Source organism: Hypomesus transpacificus, chromosome 11 (assembly GCF_021917145.1).
Source record: "Hypomesus transpacificus isolate Combined female chromosome 11, fHypTra1, whole genome shotgun sequence".
Lineage (NCBI taxonomy): Eukaryota > Metazoa > Chordata > Actinopteri > Osmeriformes > Osmeridae > Hypomesus > Hypomesus transpacificus.
In genome coordinates this window covers 19,439,017-19,453,586 of record NC_061070.1, presented here as the reverse complement: position 1 = coordinate 19,453,586, position 14,570 = coordinate 19,439,017, and the positions used below count along the sequence as shown (strand labels likewise).

General features: G+C 49.2%; 1 protein-coding gene across 7 annotated transcripts in view; it reads left to right on the top strand.

Moving 5' to 3' along the window:
* Positions 1-14,570, top strand: part of tasp1 (taspase, threonine aspartase, 1) — a 29,865-nt gene that overhangs the window by 9,589 nt on the left and 5,706 nt on the right. For 3 of the 7 annotated variants that reach the window (XM_047029089.1, XM_047029087.1, XM_047029088.1), the window contains exons 4-12: positions 236-304; positions 434-581; positions 1,049-1,133; positions 1,225-1,304; positions 2,860-2,966; positions 5,490-5,609; positions 5,844-5,922; positions 10,628-10,738; positions 12,715-12,822. In XM_047029089.1, the coding sequence (XP_046885045.1) occupies positions 236-304; positions 434-581; positions 1,049-1,133; positions 1,225-1,304; positions 2,860-2,966; positions 5,490-5,609; positions 5,844-5,922; positions 10,628-10,738; positions 12,715-12,822 (907 nt within the window). Of the gene's footprint in view, positions 1-235; positions 305-433; positions 582-1,048; positions 1,134-1,224; positions 1,305-2,859; positions 2,967-5,489; positions 5,610-5,843; positions 5,923-10,627; positions 10,739-12,347; positions 12,423-12,714; positions 12,823-14,570 lie in introns of those variants that run through there. The other 4 variants (XM_047029093.1, XM_047029090.1, XM_047029091.1 and 1 more) reach the window with 4 other exon arrangements.

Genomic DNA, 14,570 nt, shown 5'->3' with positions numbered 1-14,570 from the left:
TGTTAAATAATCCATCACTGGTGTTAGACATGCAACGACAGATTTTCACGGGAAAGGTACTGACTTCTCAAATGCAAATCTTTTTGTTATCAGTTCCATGATCAAATGTGAAAAGTTTCAAAGCGCTTTGAGTGTCGCTAAAGTAGAAAGAATCGCGTATAAATGCAGACTATTTACTGATGTGACCTGTGTTCTAGAACTGTGGTGTGACTGTCCTTGTGTCCCTGATCTCCAGGCGGTGGACAGGCTCAAGGCTGGGGCCCTGGCTGTAGAGGCTGTGGCTGCAGCCCTGGTGGAGCTGGAGGTTTGTTCCCCTTCAGCCAGGGAAACGAAAGGCTACTGGCTACGCTACGAGGCCCAGTTTCCCAGACATGGATTAAGCCTGGTTTTAGCTTTAAAAACATTTTCAACAGAGACTGTTTCTGGTCTGCAGTCTCTGACACAGTCCTGTCCTTCCCAGGACTCCCCCTTCACCAACGCTGGAATGGGCTCCAACCTAAACCTGAAGGGGGAGATCGAGTGCGACGCCAGCATCATGGATGGGAAATCGTTACATTATGGAGCTGTAGGTGCCATTAGTGGTGGGTAACTTCTACTGTGGCTTCAGAGTGTTGCTAGCATGTCAAATCTCTCTATAAGGGGGAGGGGCTTCTGGTTTTCATTAGACCACCCAATTTGTACCTGGATTGTATCAACAGGACATGTTCTCCTCAATATTTATTAGACTTTTGTGTGTAGTGTCTCCAGCAAAAGCAGGTTTCTTGAATGTACCTTTATGCTGTTCTATTAAGAGAAGCTTGGAGGTGAAAGTTGGCATTTCAGAATAGTTGAAAGGACAACAGATTGTTTTTGTTAGAGGGTATGATGTAACACTCAGCTATAAAATTGGTACATGACAAATGAAAGTTTGTTGGCCTGGATTTGCAAAGCCTAATGTGTCCAGCCCACATTTCTCCAAGTAATTTCTCTCTTTCTATTTTTCAGAGCCAGCAAACTTACGGAAGGTTTTAGCTGTACAGGTCAAAAGCGTCTTGTTTTGTTTTCACAGGAATAAAAAACCCAGTATTGGTGGCTAACAGACTGCTGAGTGAAGCACAGAAAGGGAAGCTGTCAGCAGGTCGAATACCTCCCTGGTAAAGAGGTTTTCTATGACTCTTCTTTCATATCATATTATTATAATAATAATATGAGCTGTATCACATCGGTGTTGTTCTCCTGGCTCAGCTTCTTAGTAGGCAGAGGAGCGCATGACTGGGCGGTGAGTCATGGGATCCCACCATGCCCCTCAGACAAGATGGCCACCAGTAAGTATCAGTGATCACACATTACATTTACATTACATTTAGTCATTTAGCAGACGCTCTTATCCAGAGCGACTTACAGTAAGTACAGGGACATTCCCCCCCGAGGCAAGTAGGGTGAAGTGCCTTGCCCAAGGACACAACGTCATTTTTGGCCACACACATTCTGACTTGATATAGACCTATTATACCTTGATATATATCTATTCTAGCTTGATATAGATTTTTCTAGTGCAAATAGACCAATTTTAACTTGATATAGACCCATTTTAACTTAATATACACTGATTTCCAACTTGATATAGACCCTTTGTAGCTTGATAGAGATGTATTTTAACTTGATATAGACATATTCTAGCTTGATATAGACATATTCAAGCGCAATATACGCCTATTCTAACTTGTTATACGTATTTTAGCTTGATATAGACCTATTCTATCTTGATAGACTTATTCTAGCTTGAAAACAGTAGTATATCAGTTGAGGGAACATGTTGATATAATGGGGAATTAATGAACCACAACCATAAGAGAACCGAGTGGACTGAACAAGGTTTTGTTAGAAGTATTTATGCCAGCTATTTTAAAGGGGTGCTTTCAAGCAAAACATATGAAACGCATGCTTCCCCCCCAATATTGATTCAATTGTGGATTTAGATTTGATACAACCTCTCATCACACGCCTCATGTATTTTACACAACTTGGAGCGTAAACTGAAAAGAGCTGGCACTCTCGTAGTTGTAGGACACAGCAGTGCTTGAAGAACTCAAGACAAAGACTTTGCAAACAGCTGGAACCACTGATGTCTGGAGTGTCGTGTTTTTCTTCATCGTAGAGTCCATACGTCAAGGCGCAGTCGTACCTCATGCGTCCCGTGAGCCATGCTGTGGCACTAGCTGGTCTGTGTAACTGAAGTTACTTGATTCTTGAGTCTTGTAATTTCACGCCATCGACTTTAAAGCACTGATGAATGATTCAGAAGCCATAAAGGCTGTTTTCTCATCTGGCTCGTTTGTGTCGCTCACTCCTCAGGAGCCCGGGCTCCCATGCTATTTTAACTGGCCCTGATTGCATTCCATTTAATGTTCTAATTGCGTTGATTTGTACTCGCTAGACCTCTTTGATTAAAAGATATGGTATGAGCTGAACAGAAAGGGTTCTATAAACAATGCCTCTAATAGCAGGCCTATCAAGCTTATTTTTCCTTGGCTCATAGTCACTGAACCGTAATCAAAAACCACTGGATCTTACTGTGTACTTACTGTTAGTAGATAGGGCGTAGCTCTATTGATCTCAGCCATAACACACTGTTGTACGTTGTCTGTAGACCGTAGCTGTCTGCCTAGCCTGTGAGTGTGTGTCTTCCCTAACACGGTCGCATCTAGTCCAGAAGGAGGTCAGTCTGCCTCGCTGCAGGACGGGTGGGTCTCTGAGGGTTTGGGGTGCTGATCTGCAGGCATCTGTGAATCCCTGAGTTACATTGCTTGTAAAAAGGTCTGCACAGATCAAATCTGATTGACTGATTGACCTAAGAGATCTTCTGGTGTGCCCTTGCAGAGTTCAGTTTATCAGCGTACAAGAGGAACAAACACAAGATGGAGCTTGCAGAGAAGATGGACTCTGGGTTCAAACAGACCAAGAGAAGACGACAATCAAGTGAAAATGTGAGTGGTTCCTCTACCGCTAGGAACTGAAGAACGCAGTGCTTGACTTTACACGGTTAGCTAGTCTAAAAATATTCTGAACGGGTGAAGGAGGGGGTATTGGGTAATTAGACAAGTTTTGAGAGGAGAGAGTGGTTGGAAGTGACAGATGTCGAGTATTTGAAGGGGTTAGGAAGTAAGCAGAGGAGTTGTTCTTGTTAATGTGTTTTTTTTCTTTTCCCTCCACCGTTTCATCCGCCCGGTAGATTTAATTAGGCCTAAATGCAGTGCAGCAGAAGCATTTGTCTTGACATCATTATGCTTATGAAAAAAGGCCCAACATCTGCCTAGTCCTGTAATTCACTAGTGTTATGTGCCCCTGTGAGGAAAACCACAGGATAATGACCTGGAGACATGGGAGTGTGGACACCTCAATTACTCACAATCAAAGAAAAACACACATTTACATGAGCACACAGACTCACACTCACACACAGCTGGAGAGCAGGAGTGGTCACTTAATGGCATTCTTTGCTGTATGTTGACTCGTTGATCACAGCCAATGAGGTAGCCGGTAACATCAAATCCAATTAGATCTGTATAGACCTTTTTACAAGCAGTGTCACAGGGGGCTTCACATACGCCCACAGAACTGCACCTAAACCAACCTTCGACCCGAGTCATGCTCGGGTTGGAGAGAGCAACCTGTGGGAACCTTCACCCAGCGCTATTAGCAAAAACAAACAGTTGAAGGATGCTTCTGTCATCGCTGTGGTGTTGGGGGGCTCTGAGGAAGGAAGGAGATGGAAGGAGGTCCGAGGCTCCGACAGTTTGGAACAGGGGGCTGCACCTCGTGGGAATGCCCTGTGCCTGAGGCAGTTTTCTTTTATTTTTAAACAGTCCTATTGTTTACCCAGGTTTATTTGATTAATCCTTGCCATTTCAAGCATATATTAATTTAAAATAAGAAACAATAACAGCTTGGTCTGACTGTTTGTTTTTTGGGGGGCTAGTCAGCCTAATGTTCCTATTGATTTATCCAGGCGTCTGAGAGCTTGTTAATGAGGATTAAAGGCATTTAACTGTTTTTCTTTTCCCTCATGTGTCCCACCCAATGATTCATATTCTAGCCTGTTTATCTGACCTCAATCGCTGGAGTGGCTCTTTCCCAAGCCCATTTCTTGAGCCAGGATTCAAGAGCTGCGAGATTCAAGTGTTTTTATGTCAAAGTTTCAGATTTACATAGATGTTCTTGTCCCCAGACAAATGTGAAGCTTTTATAATACAAAGATGACTTCCAAATAGCTTCCATTTGAGAAATACTGCTTTGAAATGGGCCTCTATAACTGTCAGTCATGTGGTTTTCATGACAGATATTGATTGCAGCACGTCTGGTTTAGATTTTCATACGTTTTTTGTTTTTAAATTTATGCCTTTCAAAAATGGCTGATGTTTGCCAAACCATAAAAATGTTCCCTAATGTGGAACGAGAGAGAGCGATTTAACACGTTCGTCTCCTGAAACCACCTCATCTACTCAGCTCACTGGAGATGTTATTGTAATGTGTTTGTTTAGCAGATGCTTTTCTCCAAAGTGGCTCACTGAGGGTAAATTGAACCTGCAACGGTGCAACCTGAACCAGATCTGCAGTCTAAAGCTCTAACCACCGATCTGCACCCGTCTCCACTCCAAGTTCAGACGGTGGAGTGCGTTGAATGCTGATTGTGTATCAGAGGATTATCTGCACTAGTACCCTACCCTCTAGAGGCCAATACATCAAGAAGCACAACCTCTCCTCAAACAAACATGTCCTAAAGCAAATGAAAGAACCAATGAAAGGAAAAGACAAACAACATATTTTCTATGATTAAATCTGCATGACCAAAGTGATTCAAATTTGTTTTGACGTGCTCTGGCTATTATTGGAACTTTGTTCAATATCAAAGAGTTTGTTTGACAAGACCTCCAGTAAAGTACTTCACTTCTGTCCTACACAACTACATGTGAATTAGGGTTAGGGTTAGCTAAAACCCACCAAACAAAAGCAGCACTGTGTCGACCCCCAGAACCCCACAAACAATGAAGTCGTCCCCCCTGCCCCGTGTGTGTCCCCCCTACCCCCCCCCCTGGCCCGCGCGCGTCCCCCCTACCCCCCCTGCCCCGCGCGCGTCCCCCCTACCCCGCGCGCGTCCCCCCTACCCCCCCTGGCCCGCGTGTGTCCCCCTGCCTCGCGTGGGCTGGGGTCCCCTCGTGGGCTGGGGTCCCCTCGTGGGCTGGGGTCCCCTCGTGGGCTGGGGTCCCCTTGTGGGCTGGGGTCCCTGCGTGGGCTGGGGTCCCTGCGTGGGCTGGGGTCCCCCTCGTGGGCTGGGGTCCCTGCGTGGGCTGGGGTCCCTGCGTGGGCTGGGGTCCCCTCGTGGGCTGGGGTCCCCCTCGTGGGCTGGGGTCCCCCGCGTGGGCTGGGGTCCCTGCGTGGGCTGGGGTCCCCTCGTGGGCTGGGGTCCCCTCGTGGGCTGGGGTCCCGGTGTTGACGTGTTGGTGCTGCAGGAGGAGGTGTCGGGCTGCCTGGACACGGTCGGGGCCATCGTGGTGGACCAGGAGGGAAACGTGGCGGCGGCTGTCTCCAGTGGGGGCCTGGCGATGAAGCACTCAGGCAGGGTCGGCCAGGTAACACCAGCGGCATACACACTTCCCACTACCACCACTACCCACTACCACCAGCATACACACCTCCCACCACCACCAGCATCATTCCTTCAATATGATGACAACTCTAGTAGCCCTCTACAGTCATGATATAGACGTTAAATACTGGATCTTTTTGTAACTCTCAAATATATCTTCTCGGTCTCCCTCTCTGTCTCTCTCTCTGTCCCTCTGTCTCTCTCTCTCTCTCTACAGGCTGCTCATTATGGATGTGGTTGCTGGGCTGAGAATGCCTGTAATGTCAATCCTTACTCTACAGCAGTGAGTACCTCAGGTATCAGAAATCACCTTCTTCTTGGCCGACTGTCTGCCTGAACGTGTGTGTGTTCTTCCTGGTTCAGCATCTTAACAAGTGTTTGAATGCCTCCCATTGCCTCCCCCCCCCAGCCTCTGTGACCCCCCCCTCCCAGCCTCTCCCCCCTCCCAGCTTCTCTCCCCCCTTCCAGCCCCTCTCCCCCCTTCCAGCCTCTCTCCCCCCTCCCAGCCTCTCTCCCCCCTCCCAGCCTCTCTCCCCTCTCTCCCCCCTCCCAGCCTGTCTCCCCCCTCCCAGCCTCTCTCCCCTCTCTCCCCCCTCCCAACCTCTCTCCCCCCTTCCTAGCCTCTCCCCCCAGTCTAAAACCAACAAGGTGCATCGTCTGGAGCACGTTATCCAGACGATGACATGTACATGGTAGGCCCACTGTGACGCATCCTCGCAACGCCTTCAACCACTGAGAGACAAGCCGGCTCTCCTCCACACAGCGCCTCTGTTTAGTTAGGGTAGAGTTTCACCTTCATGTTGCTCTCATAAACGGAGATGGATTAGGGAGAGAGGGAGGGGAGAGAGGGAGGGGGGAGAGGGAGGGGGGAGAGAGAGAGAGAGAGGGGAGAGAGGGAGGGGAGACAGGGGGGGAGAGAGGGAGGGGAGAGAGAGGGGAGAGAGGGAGGGGAGAGAGAGAGAGAGAGAGAGAGAGAGGGGAGAGAGGGAGGGGAGAGAGAGAGGGAGAGAGAGAGAGAGAGAGAGAGCGAGGGGATGCCCACACTCATACAATACAGATTTGGCAAATGCACTGCTTTCCTCAATGTCAGAACCTGTTTTTGTGAGGTTTAGCCATTGAGGGGCCATGCTTTAAGGGTCAGTGAGAGTTGCCAAACTCATTTTTGAAAGGCAGGAGTTGAGTAGAGTTTGATATTATCATAACACCGTCTGTTGTTTTGTCCTCCGTTGGGTCTGGGTGAACTTCTTCCTTCGGTCCTGATTGTGATAGAATGTTGTGATTGGAGGAAAGGGAGGGTACTGGTTCATATATGACAGGAAGACAGCTCACCAGCTGGACTGTGTTGACAGAGTCAGGAGGACTGTGGGAGAGAGCAGAGAAGCTCTCAACAGCAGCACCATTTCATTGGAAATTGAATTCTTGGTCTGAGATGTGGAACTATGCGATGATGACTTTGTGCTCTGGGTCTTTTTGGGGGGAAGCACAAAATCTGATAAATGTGAATATTTTTCTGTCTTGCTGAGGCCTTTGTGCAGATATCAGAATATCAACAATATGTGAAATGTCTGCACCCAAATGCTTGGAAAGGCATTTCCTGCTTCTTGGCAAGAAAATTCCCTAAGGCAGGGGTCTTTAGGTTTTAAACTAACGCATGCTGTCGTATGAAGAAACCGTTTCCTTTGTAGGTCTTTTGAACGTATTCATGCTACGTATGTGAGCATGCCTGTGTGTGTTCACAGGGAGAATGGAGCATGTGGCTCGAAAAGCTGCTGTGATGATGACAGAGCACTGCTATTCATACACTGGACATCCACATTGTAGTTTGCGGCATAAAGGTCTGAAAGACATGTATGTTTCTGAATAGACTCTCGGACTATATTGTCCTCCGGTCTTTAAGACTGGCAGAAAGTGGTCTTCTTTCAGGTCCTAAGGACATTAACTCCTTTGACACGCATTTCCAGCAGAATGCATCTCATGGAAGAAGAGCTTATGTGACCAGACAGACTGGTGTTTGGGTCGTGTGTGTTTGGGTTGTGTGTGTTTGGGTCGTGTGTGTTTGGGTCGTGTGCGTTTGGGTCGTGTGCGTTTGGGTCGTGTGTATTTGAGCTGCAGAGATAACTGGCACTTTCTCAGCGCTGTAGCTTTAAGATTATATCCTCGTCACCACGGGCGTGGAGAGAAGGATTCAGGTGCTAGGAAATGCAGTGAAAAAGGGCCGCCTATGATTTTATTAAAATAATTATTGGGGCAAGGAAGTGACTAACAGCGAGACACCCTGTAAAACTGCTACTGACCTTGTGTTACGCCCACAAGGAACGGCTTATAACTGCCTTTTACTGTTCCTGTGCTTCTGTGTGCTGGATTCAGAGGCACACCTCTGTATTGTAGCATGCTGGACTGAGGGAGGATTCATTGAAGAGGTTGAAGAGGCTGTCCGGCCTTGCCTGGGCCCAGGCCCTGTCTGCTGTGCCCTGTCTGACCTGCCTGGGCCCAGGCCCTGTCTGCTGTGCCCTGTCTGACCTGCCTGGGCCCAGACCCTGTCTGCTGTGCCCTGTCTGACCTGCCTGGGCCCAGGCCCTGTCTGACCTGCCTGGGCCCAGACCCTGTCTGCTGTGCCCTGTCTGCCCTGCCTGGGCCCAGACCCTGTCTGCTGTGCCCTGTCTGCCCTGCCTAGGCCCAGGCCCTGTCTCCCTGCCTTGCCTGGGCCCAGGCCCTGTCTGCCCTGCCCTGTCTGGGCCCTGTCTGCCCTGCCCTGTCTGCCCTGCTTGGGCCCAGACCCTGTCTGCCCTGCCCTGTCTGCCCTGTCTGCCCTGCCCTGTCTGCCCTGTCTGCCCTGTCTGCCCTGCCTGGGCCCAGGCCCTGTCTGCCCTGCCCTGCCTGGGTCTCTAGCTTTCAGCTATCTGTCTCCGTAACCCCATCATCCAGAAGTCTAGGCCTGATTTAATCAGAACTAGACTGCCAGGGCAGTGGTTATCCACACCAAGGGGATCCGGGTCCAAGTGCTGCCTGGCCAGGGACATTAGCAGGAAAGAGATCTGTCCTGAAGCCCACCTGAGCCCCAAACAGGGCCCTGAGCGGAAATCAACCCCGGGTCCTTGTTGCTGTGAGGCATTCTTCCACCGTGCCCCGGCCCTGCGTTCATCGGGAACAGACGATAATACCCCCAGTTACCCCCAGGTGGCCCTGAGCGCTGCGCTTCTGAAGACAGGGTTAATGCCCCCTCTGGTGGGTCAGGGCCACGTCGTTAAGGAGGCCCTGACCCGGTCCTGTGAAAAGGCTAGCCAACTTCTGGCTCTGCTGCACACCAGACAGAGCTGCTGCTGCCGCTCCTGTCAGCCCTGTCAGCCCTGCTCCTCATGGTCCCTCAGACCAGACACACCAGCCATATCCCACTCCCTCTGTTTGAGTTGGTTAATTCTCGACTCAAGGCTTCGTTGTATTGTTTTAGGGGATCCATTCTTATCCTGGCCTTAGAACCAGTTATTCTCCCTCCATATGTTGTCGCCCTCCTCATCGTCCTATGGTGTGGGTATTCCTTTCATGTGAGTCAAAATTGAAAACGCTTTCCGTATGGGGAAGGGAGAAATGTGTGTCCCAGCTCAACACCTGTTTTTAATTTCCCAAACTTGAAAGGGATTCCCATCAAAAGAAGCAGAAAAACAATCATTTTGGTTCTGACACTGGGAGTTTGGTCCTCTCTCCCTCCCTCTCTGTGTCTCTCTCGCTGTGTGTCTCTCTCTCCTATCCTCCCCACTCACCCTGTGTTCTGTCTCCTCTCTGTCTTGCCCTCTTCCTTGACCTTTACACCCTGTGTTTCCTGTTGCTGTGGAGAGCTAGGTAACAACCCCTCAGTGTTTCCTCTGTACGTGGCTGCCTGTCGCACACCATGTCTCAGTTTGTTTGATATTCTTGACATTTCTCTCCTGTGTGCTTTTAGCTCTCTCAGAAACTCTCTCCTTGTTAAAGCTCCAGGCGCACTGGTGAGACGCCCCCTCCCCCGATGCATAGCAGTTTACCGTAAACAGAATACGCAGGGTTAGGTAGCGGGCCAATCCACCATTTTGCTTCTTGTTAAAAAACAACTTCAGATCACTTCAGGCGTTTTGTTGCCTCGGTAACCAACCTGCGTACGGTTCTGTTGTAGTTACCTGATATTTTATGGGGCCTTCGTTTGTGTTTACAGAAACAACAAGGCTATTTTCTTTAGTCTTTACAGCTTTACTCTTGAGCGGTTGCCAAAAGTCCTTTGTTTTCACTTGCAGATTTTTTCCCCTCCATTTCCAGATCCTTAGCTGGCCAAGATTACACTAGAGGTCTTTAGACTCATACTTTCAACATTTCCAAATATTTGTTTCCTCTTAGAGGTGTTACATGTAACAGCTTGGCCAATGCCCTTTTTTTAATCTGTATTTTTATGCATTATATATAACTTTTATAGATTTATTTAACATGTATTTAGATTCACTCCGAGACCTGGGGCTCACCAAGACCAAATGATAACGGATAAAAAAACAAACTCAATCATATAATCTGTTATAGGACGGCTATCCATCTCTGGATCTGTGTGGTGGTTCACATCCACCTGCTCTGTTGTAGACAGGTGAGGAGGTGAGACAGGTGTGGAGGTGAGACAGGTGTGGAGGTGAGACAGGTCTGTAGTAGAGAGGAGGTGAGATAGGTGCGAAGGTGAGACAGGTCTGTTGTAGGCAGGTGTGAAGGGGAGACAGATGTGGAGGTGAGACAGGTCTGTTGTAGACAGGCGTGGAGGTGAGAAAGGTCTGTAGTAGAGAGGAGGTGAGACAGGTGTGAAGGTGTCAGAGTGTTGGAGCTCACAGCATCTGGTCACAGCCAGCTCTACTAACGTACCTCACCGTCCTAACATCATGCCTCTCTACGTGGGAGCTGTGTACAGTGATTGTAGCATTGTAGCTGTCACACATATGCTGTGTGGTGAGGTGGGTGTGGCTTGTGAGACGTGTGTGTGTTTGTGTGCTCTTCAAGGGTGTGGGGAGCATCTGATCCGCACCATGCTGGCTCGGGAGTGTTCCTCTGCCATGCAGGCTGATGATGCCCACCAAGCACTGCTGGAGGCCATGCAGAACAAGTTCATCAGTGAGTGGAACTACCCTCCCTTCATCCTTCCTCCTCCTACCTCCTCACCCTTCCTCCTCCTCCCTCCTAACCCTTCCTCCTCCTCCCTCCCTTCATCCTTCCTCCTCCTCCCTCCCTTCACCCTTCCCCCTCCTCCCTCCCTTCACCCTTCCTCCACCCTCCCACTCCTCACCTACCCTCCTCACCCCCATACTCCTTCTCTCCCCACCTCCCTCCCTCACCCACCCACCTCACTCACCATCAAATCAGATACTGTCAGCCAAGCATCTGTTTACTATGGAGGATATTCCACTGCAAAACTGAAGCCAAATACATTTGCAAACAACCGGCAACACAGGGATCAAAGCAGACAGCTTGTGAGGTACGGCTCCATTACATGTGCTCCAGCAAGTTCCACAAATGTTCAGCAGATCCATATTTGACAGCTGGTGTCATTTTCAGGCAACATTTATATATTGTTGACATTTTATTTGAAGATGTTTTTTAGTCCGATTTTTCAGAAGTGGTCAGTGTTTAGTTAGACTAGGCTCCTTTACTGGGACCATGAGTATGACCTGGGGCTGAGCACAGGGAGGGAGGGAGGACAGCAGGGAGAACAGCGAAAGGAGGAGGAAAACAAGAGAAGAGGGAAAGAGAGAGGAGGGAGGGAGGGAAGAGAAAGGAGGCTGGGCGGGAGGAGGGGAAGAGAGAGGAGGGAGGACTGGATGTGGAAACATAGACGGTTTGTCCCACTTCAGAAGTCAAGTCACCATTGGCTGGCTCTGACACAGACATGCAGCTCTGGTCGTTTAGAAGAGATTGAGCGAGTCATTTACAAGCCAATTATTGTTAATCTTCTAAATCATGCAGCATTATGTTACACAAAGGTCAATAAACCCTGCTTCATCTGGGAAGGATGGTGGCTCTGTCTCTGATGTGGACGACTCACTTCAGTTACATGATGCATTTACATTAAGCTCTCTAAATATTACCACCTATGTTTTTTGATTTAGCAATGCTATCATTGGGATTTCAATGGGTTTCTGTTAAATTGCCTTTTGTCAAACGATGAGGACATGAACAGGGTCTGAGAAATCTTATCTCTTTTTATAGAACAGGTGACACAAACTAACACCACACAAACAGAAACAGTTTTTTTGTCAGTTGTAGATTTTATTGAAGATAAATATACAAATTCCGAACAAAGCGAACGTCTTTGATCTTGTGGCATGTTTACAAAGTGCTGGGATTTCAAATTTAGTATGGAAAAGTTAAGTAAATGGAAATTTAAGAGCCTCTCAAAATGCGGCCCAAATACCAAGGTGTTCTGTGAAGGCAGGCCAAGCTGTAGTCCAAACTTTTATGGGGTGTCAGACAAAGGGGCGATTTCTACAGCAAACTGACATGCAACTCAGAAAACTAACTATTGCGTGCAAAAGCAACAATAACACGTTTATGAAATGGTCAGATTCCTTCCAATATTTGATGTGCAAGTGGAGTGTATTGTGCTGGAGTTAGCCCTTAGCTCATGTCAAAGACACAAACTTATACCCCAGTCCATTCCATTTAGATATGTCTGTTATTACGCCTGCTTTGTTCCCATTGTATGTGCAATATCTCCTCTTACCAGGAGCAGAAAGCCCTACACAAACTGGTCATTCACCGTGAGGAGCTCTTAACCTGTAATGAAGCCGGATGTTTTGGTGTAAGTGAAGCCTCCTGCAGTGGTACTGTACACTGTGTGAAGAACAGTCATTACAGCACCTATCATTAGCCTATTATGTGCTCAAATGAACCCATTCTAGACGTGGACCAGACGTTTTTCAAGTCTGCTCAATAAAACAATGGTCTTAGACAGAGTAATTGCTAGCAGTTGCTTGGTTTGGCCCAGCCAAGCAGAGCATTTGAAGCGTTCAGAAGCAGATATGCAGGGCTGTAGACACTGACCCAGGACCGGATGTGTAGATGTGTGTTCATGGTTCCCATCGTGTCCCCAGGTTCTCCTTTCCTGGCCAACGAAGACTGTGTCCTGGGCGGGGTCATCGTGCTCAGGGGCTGCAGATGTGTTGAAGCCCAGCCGTCTCAAGACATCCAGGCCATACTGGGTAAGACCCCTCGCTCTCCTACCCCTTATCCAGGCCATACTGGGTAAGACCCCTCGCTCTCCTACCCCTCATCCAGGCCATACTGGGTAAGACCCCTCGCTCTCCTACCCCTCATCCAGGCCATACTGGGTAAGACCCCTCGCTCTCCTACCCCTTATCCAGGCCATACTGGGTAAGACCCCTCGCTCTCCTACCCCTCATCCAGGCCATACTGGGTAAGACCCCTCGCTCTCCTACCCCTCATCCAGGCCATACTGGGTAAGACCCCTCGCTCTCCTACCCTTCATCCAGGCCATACTGGGTAAGACCCCTCGCTCTCCTAACCCTCATCCAGGCCATACTGGGTAAGACCCCTCGCTCTCCTACCCCTCATCCAGGCCATACTGGGTAAGACCCCTCGCTCTCCTACCCCTCATCCAGGCCATACTGGGTAAGACCCCTCGCTCTCCTACCCTTCATCCAGGCCATACTGGGTAAGACCCCTTGCTCTCCTAACCCTCATCCAGGCCATACTGGGTAAGACCCCTCGCTCTCCTACCCCTCATCCAGGCCATACTGGGTTAGACCCCTCGCTGTCCTAACCCAGAACACACCCCCTCCTTCCAAACAGGCCCTGTAGAACAAGTGGTGGGGTATTTCTGTCATCAGATATGTGAGGTGAGGGGGGAGGGACTGTGGTGAGCCAGGCGGGTGGTCTCTGTCTAAACCACCACAATCAGGCTCCGGTTTCACACCCCTGGTCTCTGGTTCAAACAGAGACCTCCCACCCATGAATCGACCACTAATCCTCAGATAAGAAGAGCCCTACCTGTCTGTCTGTCTGCCTGCCTGCCTGCCTGCCTGCCTGCCTGCCTGCCTGCCTGCCTGCCTGCCTGCCTGCCTGTCTGCCTGCCTGCCTGCCTGCCTGCCTGCCTGCCTGCCTGCCTGCCTCCAGCCCTCCCCAACAGGCAGGTAGCTCTCCTGGATCGGGGTTGGGGTCCCCTGCTCTAGATGGTCACTTTGAAGGGAAACTTTGAAACGCTCTTCAGCTGCCCCAGACTCTCCCCTCCGAGCACGACTTGCCTGAACACTTCCTCTGCTCTCATGTTGACTGATAGTCTCCTGCCAACGTCTGCCAGTGTAGGTGAGCACAGACCAAACATCATAGCTGCCTAATTGTCACTGGAAGCGAGTTGTAAACACGTTAACGATAGTCCACAGCCGCTGTGAAAACAAAGAGGCTGTTGTTAGACTGGCAGGGGGTGATCGAGCCAGACTGGGCCCACTGTTTATCTGTCCTAGGAAGACGTCTTCATTTAGGATTTACAGCACATGGATGGTCCTCTGCCAACGCTGCCCACTTCATCATCCTGTTTGATGACATTTCCTAAAATACCCCTTGATAACAAAGATGAACCAGTCCCTCTGCTTCTCTTAACCACATCTTTGTGTCGCTCTAATTGCATTTCACATCCAGCCCTCAGCCTCAGCCCTCCTTCACAATAACATTGCAACTGGATGTCATACATTTTCATGATGTTTTGTGGGTGGGTTTAGTTTGGCACATTTGTGTGGGCAATGCCAGCTGTCAAATAACCAAGTTATTCTCCTGGGTTGGATATAAACGTTATTGTGTGTAACTGTACAGCATGTGAGGCAGTGGACCAATCCTCACCCAGATGATCCTCCCACGCCCTGCTTCCTCTCCTCAGCCGGCTGCTTCTCTTTCCTCTTTATTCATCTCTCCTTTACTGACCTCTCCCATCCCT